Source organism: Spodoptera frugiperda, chromosome 31 (genome assembly GCF_023101765.2).
Source record: "Spodoptera frugiperda isolate SF20-4 chromosome 31, AGI-APGP_CSIRO_Sfru_2.0, whole genome shotgun sequence".
Classification (NCBI taxonomy): Eukaryota; Metazoa; Arthropoda; class Insecta; order Lepidoptera; family Noctuidae; genus Spodoptera; species Spodoptera frugiperda.
In genome coordinates, this window is record NC_064242.1 from 4,156,882 (window position 1) to 4,170,714 (window position 13,833).

General features: G+C 36.6%; 1 protein-coding gene across 2 annotated transcripts in view; it reads right to left on the reverse strand.

Moving 5' to 3' along the window:
* The window catches only part of LOC118276496 (monocarboxylate transporter 3), a 37,969-nt gene that overhangs the window by 2,533 nt on the left and 21,603 nt on the right, over positions 1-13,833 (reverse strand). For both annotated transcript variants that reach the window (XM_035594838.2, XM_035594839.2), the window contains exons 2-8: positions 12,546-12,647; positions 10,161-10,286; positions 2,309-2,397; positions 1,910-2,025; positions 1,519-1,704; positions 397-1,434; positions 119-244 (exon numbers count right to left, since the gene is read on the reverse strand). In XM_035594838.2, the coding sequence (XP_035450731.1) occupies positions 119-244; positions 397-1,434; positions 1,519-1,704; positions 1,910-2,025; positions 2,309-2,397; positions 10,161-10,286; positions 12,546-12,635 (1,771 nt within the window). In that variant the 5' untranslated portion in view covers positions 12,636-12,647. The remainder of the gene's footprint in view (positions 1-118; positions 245-396; positions 1,435-1,518; positions 1,705-1,909; positions 2,026-2,308; positions 2,398-10,160; positions 10,287-12,545; positions 12,648-13,833) is intronic.

Genomic DNA, 13,833 nt, shown 5'->3' on the forward strand with positions numbered 1-13,833 from the left:
TAAATCGTTTACTATCGAAGGTTAGAATTTTACAAACAATTGCTATATAAGATGGGAGCAAAACTTATTGAATAGTATTGAAGATTTTTCAATTACAACAAATATAAAAAAATCTTACCAGCAATAGGTGAACCTATTAAAGCACCAATTCCTTGGAAGAGGAGGAACAGGCCAAAGCAGTTGGTCAATCTTTCGAGTCCAAGGAATTCGACAACGACGATGGAACGCAGGGCAGCGAAGCAAGCTGAAAATAAAACGAATGTTACTTGACTGAAATATAAAAAAAAATTAAATATAGGTAGGTACGAGGATTGGTGGAATCGTGAAAAATATAATTATATGACGTCAGCATTTACTTATTCCTAGTTGGACAAAACACAAAAAGTTTAAACTTACCCACAGAAAGGCCGAATATGACGCAGTATCCGTACTGGAAGTAGGTATCGAAGCACAAGTTACTCAGCATAGTAGCGAGACCGCCCATGGTGAGAGCAATGTTGGTTACCAACAACGGGGACACCTTCGGCATGGATGACACCAGTCCACAGAGCAATCGTCCAACAATATTTGCTACTCCAATCGAAGACACCAACCATTCAACAGCCTCGGGTGGTACATCATTTTCACGCGCTCTGTTTTGCACGTACACGAAGGGCACAAAGAAACCAGTCATTGTGAAGAAACCACTGAGAGCCAGAATCACGAAAGTTACAGACTTGAATAGGCTTACGTCCAAAAGGGTGGCTAAGGCTCTTCGCACGGCTACTGGGCAAATTCGGCATTTCTTTGTTTCTTCTTCCTTTTCGTCCTCAGGTGACGGTACGTGTGTTACAGCCAAATGGTACCCAAGAGATGTTCGTGACGTGTATTGAGGAAGTCTGGCCAAACTAGCTCCGAAGAAGATGTCCTCACGGTACAGGGGTCTGGTAACCAAGTCAGCTGTTGAACGGCGTTGTTGACTGAAATCGGTGCGAGACATGACTCGGAGTACTGATCCAATCAAAGGTTGAGTTGCCTGCTCAGGAGTAGCGTTGGAGTCTTCTTGTTCGTCTTTTTCGCTGACCGTGGCGTAAACGGGTTTAGCTCCCAGATTACTTTTAATCGTTCCTGCAGTAGCGGAAGATCGTCGCTGACCATTTATGTAAGTACTGCTTCCACGGAAGACTTCTTCAGCTGTGGGGTAACGTGTGTTATTAGAAACGCCCATCCAAGTGTGAGGGCTGGATTTGGTTGCGAATTTCATGTCATGTGGCATCCTTATACGGGAGTCGAGTCTGCTTTCAAGTTTCATCATATTTTTAAGCTTCTCTGCCGCTAATTTATTACGTTCCGCTTCATCTTCTTCAGTTGTGGCGGCTTCTTCTTCTACTACAACATGTACTGGTTCAATTGGTTTGAAGGTTAATCCGAAAAGGATGCACAGCAACATCATACCTGAAAATTATGTAACAAAATTAGAACTGGGATAATATTTCACATTTTTTACTTCCATTTTACAAATTAAATTCAATATCTTACCGGACTGACTGAAGATGGTCATCCTCCAACCATAATTATCAACAAGTGACTTGGTGATGGGTGACATGACAAAGACTCCAACTCCTGAGCCGCATAGAGCTATTCCTGTGGCGAGGGCCCTCCATTTCTCGAAGTAGAATCCGACGGTCAGCACAGCGGGCATGAATATCAGACAAACTCCAAATCCTAGAAAAAAGAGAACACTTCAATTTTCGTACTTCGATGATATACAAAATCATTGTGCTTTCCTGAAGAGGGAAACAAAACAAACACAGCACGAAGGATGCTTTATGAATGAGTTTGGTCGAATGAGAATTGCGAACTTGGAAGTCGCGACTAATAAGGTAAGAGTGATTTTAAAATATTCATAAGTATCATTTACGGTCCATACCTCCGATTACTCCATAAGAAACGTATAGAAATTGGGGACTCGTGGCGTAGTAGGAGATAGCGAAGCCAGCTGCGGAGATCAAACTCCCCAGGATAGTCACCTTTCGGAATCCGTATCTGTAAAACAATTTAGCATTAAAATCCAATAAAAATTATACGCTTCTAGTTACGCAACCAGTGTCTAGTGTTTCTAAAGTAACAGTTTCTATTTTAAAGCTTGTTTATTTTTGAGTTTTAAGTTCGTTCTGATCGACAGATTAATGGCATCTGTTTGCTAGTTTTATTGTTTTCACAGTTGCAGTAAAGACGCTTTTTCGATTTTATTCACCAGTAAACCTACATAAGAAATTGGGGTAGGTAGAGGAAGTTAAAAATGTTAATTCAATGAATTTAAACTCACTTGTTTGCTAAGGCCGAGGCAATAGGTCCAAGAAGAAGGTAGAATCCAGCAAGCAAGGAGTTGATCGGAGCCACTTCAATTTCAGTCGCCTGCAAATAAAAGAAAAAGGTTAAACATAATTATAAATAATTCAAGACTCGTTAATGAAATGGAAATGTACGGCTAAATAAATTATAAAATAAATTAAATCAGTTTTTACGACCAAGTAATTAAAACGAGGTCTAAAACAATTACACTTCAGTCGCAAATCATATTGAACTCTATCCTTGACACAAATGACATAGAATTATTTGGCACGTTAATGCTAGAACAAAATCTAGCTATCTTAAAATACATTCTAGAACCGTAACATTTTGTATAGGTCATATCAACCCACATATTATTCGTGCGAAATTCTAAACCAATCACACGGACATGTTAAGTTTAAAGAAATTACAACAATAATTATCGTTTACCGTTAATATGTAAATTATTCGCAAACACTACAGGAAGTAACCGCAAAGGATATTGGCGATGAATACTTAATACGACAAATTCCCACAGCAGTCATTCAAGGCGGTTTACTCGAAGAATTTGTAAAAAAAATAAGTTTGATAAAAATATGTTAGAGTTGCATTGATTAGTGTCCATGTAGGTTGAATGGACATGATCGCATAAAGCAATCAATGTATACGTACCACCGCCTTTAGATCGTTACAAATGAATGATTCGAGTGCGATGTGGAACTTGGAAGTAAATCGTCGACTTCCCGTCGCCAAATAGCGAATAACTTTACGTTGTCATTTGTAAGCTTTACTGTGTCTTTATTTCGTTAGTCCTAAGAGCTAATATCGTTGTGTTCATTTGAGCATACTCTGATCGAGTGGCCCACTGGCCTTCTTGTGCGATAGGCATGTGACAGATGAACGATCTATGCACTTTTAATTTTAATTAAAGTGACATTTAAATGGATAGCTGGTTGCGTCTTGTTAGCCCAGTTTAGAGTATGTACCCAGAATATCAGATTCACTTGGAAATGCTTCCGCTAGAGAATATTAGAACACGTCACAAACAAGTAACCTGTTTTATCCGGTTGACACTACACCAGATTAGTCAAACGTTATCATATTTTGCATTCTAGAGCACGCAGTGCAAAAAAACTCAATAAAAAAGCGAGGTGATCGTCCGTAAACTGCAATCAACAAATGAAGTATTTAAATGCAAATTGGAAGTATCTCGAATCTCGATGCATGGGGAATTTCCGAACCCCGTGTCCCAAAGAAATTTTCCTTAATGATACCAAACTTATCAAACATTTAAGACATCTTATTTGTGAATGTAACTGTATATTAGGTAAACACAAGTTAGCTACATGGGAAAACTAAGTACCGTAGCTCTTTACAGCGTCTAGGCACGTTCATTTAGTTAGTCTGTGTGGTCCTATTTGCTTAAACAAGATGCATAGGCTTCTCAGGCGTGCGACTCTGAATGTTAGCATAACGGTGCAGTGAGCTTATGTTATAGATATTGAATTACAACGAGGCCCTTAGTACAAAGGGCATTGTCCTTACTTTTAAGTACTTGGCTACTGTTACATTAGCGTAATTAGACTTACAGGTGTTAAGTTACAACTATTAGATATGTTTTGTAAACAAATATCAAGTTAATTGTGTTATAGGTACATTTGTTTACAAAACAATTAGGTATACATACTTTCATTAATATCTGTATCAAATTAATACAAATTATTTATCCTTGCTGAACCAAATTATCTTTTCGGCTGCAAATCAAATTATAATTAGCCCAAAGCAAAACAGACATTTCTCACATTATACAGTCGATAGAATTGCCTTTCTAACAATAAAATTAGACTATCAAAAAGTATAAAGGATATTGTTACAAGTTCAACCATTAGCTATACGTGATTGAAATGACCTAGCCATGCTAAGTGGCTCAGTTCTTAAATTATTACTTTGACCAGATAGTCACCTAGGCTCAAATTATCGAGACTGTTGTATTGACTGTTTTAGAGGTCGGTTAACGCACTTTTAACTCCTCTGGCAGCGCTGATTGCTTACCATCAGGTTAGCCTGCTCCATCAGGTGAGCGTGATCCTCCTGCTCGTTTGCTGCCCTATAATAGTTTGGCTTTTGGATATCTCTTTGCAGTAATATGATGTTTTATCTTCAGTCTGTAATTTTCCTGCTGCAGGGCAAAATCTTCTTCTTTCACATAGAAGGAATGATTTTATCTATATCTCGACGACATACCAAGACGTGCTTACTGTTTTAAAAATAATGTGACACAACCAAATAAGAAAACAAAGTTTGGGCATCCTCATGTGGTAAAATCTTTCTCTTAAGCTCTTCTTTTAAAAAATATGAGATAAGGTAGTTTGTATGTAACTGTTATTTTTATTGTGCAATATTGCTGTATTTATGTTGGTGACACTTAATAAATAAATAAATAAAATATATATTCTACAGTAAATTATGGATATATCCAGGTAATTCAAGGCTAGTACGTAATAAGCTAAGTTTAATTGGCCAAGGTATGAAACATCGCGGCTCCAGTCTATATTTAGTAAGATTATATAGTTTCTAGCAATTACAGCTCATGCGATATAATTAGTTAGACTTCATAGTGGTTTAATTTCTCTTTGGCTATTTTTAACATTACCTCGATGGTCTAGTATTCGAAGATTAATTGCAATAGTGAGTCCTGTATGTAATCTTATTGAACTCAGTTCTGTTACCTTGAGAATTTTGAAATTGAAAACACTAATTAACAACGTAGCTTTGTATCTAAAACCATTCAGATTAGTAATCTAGTGAGATTTTGTACTCTTCTCCACAAACTCAATTAGAAATCTACTGTACGAGTATAACACCCATTTTTAATAAATACCACATATCCCAAACATTGGTTCAAAATAAAATTTCGAACTGTGCCTTAAACATAACCTTATGGAATTTTACAAACGAAAGTTTCGCCTGCACCCGTGCGCACGCTTATCGCGCCGAACGTATCACAACGAGGTGGCGCTTACGCACTTTGCCATTACGTCGCCCGTATAATCACTGGCATTCCATCAAATACACTGTGTATTTTGAACCTTAAGTTTATTGGAATAGAGACACTAATGTCTGATGTACTAACAAGAGACGCAAATTGTTGTTGTTTTCGTAACTGTAAAGCGGTTGACGCTAACTTGCATACTTGACCCTGCTATTACCAATGCAAAATTGTACACTTCTATGTGACTAGGAAGAGTTTGTTTTGATATTAGCTTGTTGTTCCTTACATTGTTTACCCGACTTGTATAAGGAGGGTAATGTTTGTCAATAAAGTTTATAGATTATGCATATTATGTTTATGTTCTGAACCAGTTCTATAATAACTACCTCGTTAGACGAGTGTTCTCTAGTGCGACTACTGAGTATAAGATATTGGGTTTGATTCCCGGCTTAGGCAAAGAATTCGTGAATCATCTCTGCTTATACTTCGGACCATTGACTATTTTTTCTATTGTGTAACACTGCAGTATTACAAAACATAGTTAAAAAAATATTTGTTTTGCTCAAAAAATTTGGCAGTTACCCAGCGATTGCGTTCACACGTGGACAGATCTATTTATTTTCATACGCGTTGCGTTATCAGACGAACTTTATTTCGATTGCATAACATACTCAGACAAAACAACTAAAAGAATTTCTTCTCGTAACTTCGTACTATACACAAAGCTACGCAAATCTTTGATACACAACGATTTTAGTCTTCAAGCGACTAAGAAATAGACAAAGTTACCAGTTATAAGCCCCATATAATAGGAATCGAACCTATTGCTATAATATTATATCAAGTATTGACTTACTGATAGACCGTCCGAAATTATGAGAACCTTAAAGTCAATAACTTTTTCCAACACAAAAATTAAACCTGTAACCGCTTACTCATCGAAGGCGCTTATGACCACTCAACTGACAAGTTTAAAAATGCATTCAATAAATCGATCCCTACCAAAACATTCGCTAATCGATAAACTGCATTCGATATTCGATTTGATCCGAAACGTAGGACATTAAAAATGCAACCTGTTTTGTTAAATGGCGTCTCGAGGCCGAGATCGTTCGTTGACCCCGCACTGTTATGTGGGAACTTTATGTACTTTAGTATTGCAAGGGTTAGTGCACTTACGATAGTGGAAAACTTTTAATAGAGCTGTTCTACTGGACTCGACTACACATTCATCATGTCACTAGAGAATGCTACAAGCTATTCCGACGATTTGTTTCTTGTTTGATTCTCAAATTGGATATTGGTTGAAGCATTTACTTTATTTTTATTGCAGTAGGAAAATAGTTTTGTTTTGTACTATGTGATGCGCTTTAAAGCACTCACTAGTACACTTTGCAATACGATAGATATCACAACACATTGTCTAAGATTTGGAAAGACACTTGGTTTCAGGTGAAGTACGAAATTGGAACTGTGTGTGATTGCACACACTTGCGATGGCTTCACAACACAACAAAGAGTAAAACCAGAGAATGTGGCAAACCCTCCTATGAAAGAAATGGACTGTCCTGGGCTGTTGAAAAAGACGATTGTCGTCATATCATTCGGAAATCCGGTAACCAACCAAAAAGGCAAAACGGACAACCCTAGATAATACTGTTCGCGGCAAATTCCATTAGCTGGTCTCGATTTGACATCGAACTGGTGTAAATTGTGTAATGAATTGCCTTCAGACCGAGTGCGGGCTTCTGTGACGTACGCAGAATACTAAACTGATTTATTAAGCTGTTGACTTTTCATAATAGAAGTGCTTTATATGCTCGTTTAGCGGTCAGGAACGCACACCCTCCATTGTTAATTAATGGGTCAAATAAATGCTGTTGCAGTTGAACAATTCTCGGCAATGATTTTGATGGAAAGTGCTGACCTCCTCTACCAGGACATGTAATCTTCTAATCAACTTGGTAGGTGCTTCTCTCGTTCCTAATAAGAAACTATAACTATACTATACTATAAACTGTATTGTGAATGGACCCGGGTTTTAAAGACATCCAAAAAAGCGAGTTGAGAATTTAAATGTTGGAAGAACAGAGGAAATTAGAAGATGAATTGATTACGTAGTAATTAAAAAGAAGCAGGAAGAAGCCGTTAATAAAGAAATAATTAAGATACAATTCGTGATCTAAATAAGGCTGCAAAAGACATAGGTAGTAAGCATAATAGTCAACTTGCTCCAATAAAACCTAATTAGTTAAAGTTAGCTATTAAACTAATGGAAATACCCACAAATAAGTACTTTAATCTAATAAATGTTCCTACACAGATTGAATGAGTGGTTCAATGAATGGATCTTTGTAACGAAGCCTTGGCCTTAACATTATGATAATTTTATTGTCCAATACTACATTGAGACGGTCAAGACGTAATTCACTGTAAAACCACATAAGATAAGTAGGTAACTATTGACGATTAGATACTCTTTAATGAGGTAGGGTTATTTACTTGGGATGGAAATCATCATTTCTTATGAGAAATGTAGTTTTTTTAAGTCTATTGGTAGGAACAAAGCTTACGATGGGCCTGGTGATAAGTCGTTGCCATAATCTAAGGGCCGGATGGCGAGTTTCCTCAAAGTCGTGTGCGCTTTACGAACACGCGACGTATGCGCAGCGAATTCGTTGCGGATGCACAACGAGATTACCCTGAATAGCAGCGTGGACGTCATGTGACTGAGAGTATTGTAAGTCATTAACTTGCTACAAACACGAGACGAAAACGTTGCGAATTTGCCACGCATCCGCGACGTCTTCGCTGTGCAGCCGTGGCATGTTCGCGGCGCATTCGCTGCGCGCCAGTCCCGCCCCGCAGCCGCTCCCAAACCGATGGTATGATAAGGATCTAAGATATCTATTTAACACAAATGGCATCACAATTGCATTTAATAGTCGAAACTGTTTAATTGCACCATATCGTAGAATCGATATCGCAAATCGTAAAAACAGTAATTTCCAAGAAACCAAAACAAAACAATACGAATTTAAAGGAGGTCAGTTGTTTTGCTTATAAACAAAAAATAAAAAATATCTCTAATTTTTATTTAAGTACAAAATCGAAAGCATTGAGAAGAAATCATGTCCAGGGAAAACCCAAACAATACAGTTTGAAATATCGATACAAAGAAATCGAAGTATAACCAGTTTAGTCCAGTTTTAGTCAGACTTGGAATTCTAGTCCATTGTAGTGTTTTCTTTTTACTATAGATTTAAGCTGATAGGTCTTTTGTTAGTCGCAAACAAGTCATTATGATGTACATAAATAGGTAGGTAGGAACATGTGGTAGTGCTAAAATCATCAAAGTAAATAATATCTTGAACCAAAATGTTAACTATCCGATTCAGCAGTATCTTACAATATCGACAATTAAAGCTTAATAATAATAACTTTTCCTCAGAACATTTCAATAAAATATTCTGTATCAGCAAACCCGAATGATATTTAATTGATGCGTCAAGACGGCGCCATTAACAAATTGCGTCGAATTATCAGGTATCCTCATAATTAACGTAAAAAAACATAATAAATTCGCAATTCCACTCTTATATCAGAACTCATAAGGTAGGTAATCGCAAATCGAAACTTCATAAGTTCACTATAAGTTTTTGTAGTAAGCATAATTTGGAATGAAACTGTTGAAAGGCATTTTTTTCTAACACTAATTACATCGTCACTGTTTTTAGGTTGTCCGTGCAAAAACTAAACCTCAACATTTTTTTGTTTGTTAATTTAGTCAATTTACTTAATTCGTACAATAAAATTAATTAATTGCACACTTTAGCAATTTTGTTTTTTTTTATGTAATCATTTAAAATCAAAACAATTTTCACACTACAGAAAAAAATGTAAGGAGCACCTGTACAAAGCCAGGGCACGCCACTAGTTTCAACCAAAAGCACGTGATTCCTATAAGCTGAATGTAGCACGATGACCGGACATGTGCTGGCTAATATGACATTAAATTTCACACTCGCTCGATAATCATCAGTATTCGTTTTCTTAGCGACCCACTTCAGCTAGAAGTAACCTTGAAGACTTCCACGAGTAGGAACTTTATCATTATCACATCCCAATTTAAGTTTTATCCTCCAGAACAAGTGGACTAGGTATGTAAGTTTTATTTTGTGTGAATGCTTTGAATTTCTAAATACCTCAATGCAATTAATAATTATTAAATAAAGCTTCGTCTTAACATAAAAGTGAAGAAATAATTCCTCATTGTAGCACTAATGAGAAGGTTCATAATGAAGAAAGCAATAATTACAGTAACAATGCGTGAGAGATTAAACTTCAACAGGATATGAGTGCACAACACAACACCAGACATCTGGTAACACTAACACAGTTCGAAATGGCCCGACCAAAATAGAAAGAGCTGTTATTGTTCGCGGTGTTTTTAAAGTCGTGTGTTATTCTAAGGATCTATTGATATTGGTAACATAGTAGAGTTATAAAACGGAATACGGAGGCATGGCAGTGACGCAATGCTTAGTGTGTAATAATACTGCTCATGTGAGGGCGTGGACGACAAAAATAGAAGCGCACGAGACTTCCATCCGTCGGCGTCTAGCGATAATTTTTTAAAGCTTTTTGTAGCGCAGCTAGCCAATGTTATACAGGAGGATAATAAATTTTCCGTTTTATTCTTTGTGCAATGCAGTGTGGGTTGGGTACGTTTAAGCATTTGATGTATTTCTAGGCTACGTATACTACTGAAATAATCGAGAGAGTCTCTAGTTGCTACCCTTTGGTCTTTTTCTAAGATTGTTAGTAGCTAAAACTTAAATAATCTTAAACTTACATTAAATTCTTTTCTAATGGCCGGAAGTATGGCTCCGTTGGACAAGATAACACCATCCACCATGAAATTGCAGCAGAAGGATGCAATCATGACCACCCATCCCCAGCCGCCATCTGGAGGTACGACCTGAAAGGAAATGAAAATAATTAATACTATAAGATGTTTCATAGACAAAACAAGTTATAAAAATGCCTCGATCGAAGAGGAAATACTAAATGAATGGCTAGGATTTATATGAAGAAGGAGACGTAAAGAGAAGAGTAGGTTGCGTCGGAATAATTGAGAGTTATTACTCTTCTTCTTCTAAGGAATTCTTCTTAACAAAGTAGTTTGTTTGAATACGAAAAAACGCTAATGACCTACGTTTATCTTTCTGTGAAAAGCTAGGCACTTGTACTTTATCGATTATCATAACTAATACTTGATGTTTACTCAAGAATAAAATGATACTTTACGATATCTTCTTTAGTTTTGGTTGTTGTCCTATCACCTTTGCCTTTCATAGATCTTCTAGGAAAACAATTATTCTGTCTTTCATTGTAGTTGATTTAGCTTATAGGCTGTATATTTTTATTGATTAATTGTGCTGTACATGATTGAGCTGAGTTTTGTCAAAACTGACAGTCCACACCAATGAGTTTATAAAAAAGAGATACGACATTTTAAAGTGCTCTATAATAGGATTAGAAATTATCCATAGCCCAATTTTCTCTATTACCGTATTAGCCACAAAATAGCCACTTCTCTGACTTCCAAATCAGCTGATTGCAAACGATCTGCGACCCTTGCCTTAGAAGGTCTGTCTAACTTGTTGGTGAATGTCGCTGTTCTCTATGATGACCATTAATATAATGAAATAACGCTAAGTTCTGACGGTTACTTCAAAGAACTCGCTGGTTGGAAACGTTTCCTTGACCTCATTTGAACAGCTGACGACAATGACCTCGACATGTGATACACTTGACCGCTAAACCCATCAGTTATTAAGTATACCATCAGTTACCAATTAGCAAATTACTCTAATTTGTGGAAAGATAAAAAGGCCTGGGATTTTAAACGTTTTATTTAAGATGGAAAATACAAAAGTTATGGCCTCAAATAATGTAACTTCTTCCTCTTTGGGGCATGAAAAAGGTATGGTGAGTTTTGTATTTTGAACATTCTGAGAACTTATTTCTATAAGAATAATTATAGTAAGACAAAGTTACAGAAACTTTATCCTAATTTATAACAAAGAGGAGGAGATCAGGATATTTGTGTTTTCCTTTAAAATAAGAAAAAACAACTTCACATCGAATTCGATAAAGCAAGGCAATCCAATATGTATCTTTCCGACGTGACTGGATTTTCGTTTTCAATATCCATTTTTTCTTCTTCTGTTGTTGTAAAATCTAGATTCAAGGCCAGTATTTAGCAAGCCAATAAAATGTACGTCCCCAATACAAGTGTGGCCCATGCTAAAGCATCTAAAACCATCTCAGCTGCTTTCTGGACAATTTGTTTCCTTCTATTCCACAGTCTGTTCAAAGCCATCTTTACTTATAAGTTTTGTTCACCGCCAAAATTAATACTACTATAATCCAATTACAACAAAAATAGCAAGACTGTCATAGTAATCTCAGCGAAAGCAAAAGAAACTGTAGCCAGAAGACAAGCGTTTATAAAACGTTCTGCGACCTTGCGAACTATTCTCCTCCTTCTTAGCTTCTTATCAAGAGCTGACATTGTAGGTTATTCACTAGAATTCTTCTATCTTTATTTCGTGTCTGGTTCAGTTATTTAGACATGGTCATTATATTCATGTCTAAACTCCGTTGCAAGTGCAGACGCTAACACATTCAGATTTTACTTCTATAACATCTGTCTGACATTGGGTGGAACACAGTCCAAAGCTACCGCAACTCACCCGTTCGAAACCCAATATAACCCAGCAGATGTGTGCACCAACTATTAAAGCAATACATGTATTAACACATGACAGTTTGAACATATCCAGCGAGTTGGATATTATACGGGGACATCTCGCTTCGCCCCATTTGATCTGCTTGGTCTCAGTTACATAAATCTGTTGGCCATGTATAATTTTCACTGTCACAAATGACAGTGAAATCTTCGCTTGTCAATTTGATTTTACTTTTAATTTCACTCTCTATTAACAATGTATGAATGCAGGAAGGTTTTAATCACATCTCAAATATTTTTGTTTTAAAAAAATCACAGCTAGAGCAGTAAAGCTGGCCTGCAGAGTTGTATGTAAGTTTGGTCTGGCTAGTCACATCAGAGCATACGACAAGATATAACTTATGTAAGGTCGCCGTTATCGAAATCGGTAAGGAGGATCTCCTTCTTTTGAACTGTTACAGTAATAAATGGGAGAATAATTACCAAAGCTGCTGCCGGCTCCTCTTCACTGGGAGTTTCATCAGTGGATCCCGTTTTAAAGGGTCGCTCATCCGTCGCCACTCGTTGCTTCATCGTGTTTCAATCCTGCAACAATAAAATACTTCCATTAAATACTATAACTTAATAAATAGTCTAATCGAATAGAACGAAAAATCAAGATTAAATTGACACGTATGCATGTACCTATATGCTTATAAGAAACTGTTTCAAATTGGTCACAAATTATACAACTAAGTTGCACAATTTAAAATTTAACCGCCCAACTTTGATGATGCATAATCGGAAGGGAATTTGATACGTCTGTCCAATTACTTAATTCAATGATTAAATTGGTTAAGATGTGCGGGTTGTCATGAGAAAAAATGTCACAAATGAATGTCTTAAACTGTTGGCATTCTAACTAGGAGAGGATAAATAGCTTTGTCGGCTAATTAATACAGGAGTAGAAATAGGACAATAATTAACTAGGAGTTCAGTAGAAAGTTATTGAAGAGGCTTACAGTGGACCGAAATAAGCTGACGGTGATAATAACAACAATATTTTTAAGCATTTATTTCATATTTAGGTTCAGTCCTTTATAAGAGTCATAAACGATCTTGTTATTAAGCGGTACTTTTACTTATATACATTTACTTTTATACATGTCTACAGGAGTTTGTAATCGTCACAAACATTACCTCATGTTGCAGTTTATGAATACGATTTGAGATATTAATCCGGTCTAGCAAGCCACTTGACTCACCCGTATTCACAAACGATACTTTCCTCAGTGAAGTAGCAACGCTCTGCGAAGTAAGGCATTTCTCACTGCGTAACATCTGGCAAGCCTTTCAATTCATAAACGATACTTAAGCGACCCTTGTCTAAGCAAACCCGTAGCGTTGAATAGAGCTCTGTGATTGGTTCTCGTATGTTGCGTATTTCACGTCGCTGCTTGACGTTCATATCAGTTGTCATACAACAACGTCAAAACATAAACAGTTACCGGTAACCAAGAACAATTTTGAGTTGTCATACAACAACGTCAAAATATAAATAGTTACCGGTATCCAAGAACAATTTTGAGTTGTCATACAACAACGTCAAAACATAAACAGTTACCGGTATCCAAGAACAATTTTGTTAATATTTGTGTTGGTTTTATATTCACAAATATGGATACAATAACAAAATCGGGATCCCTAAACACAACTGTCTGTCTGTCCGAAAAATACTTATATTTCTCTAACAAGAAATAAACCTTGTGACATCTATTGCCATTGACAATGG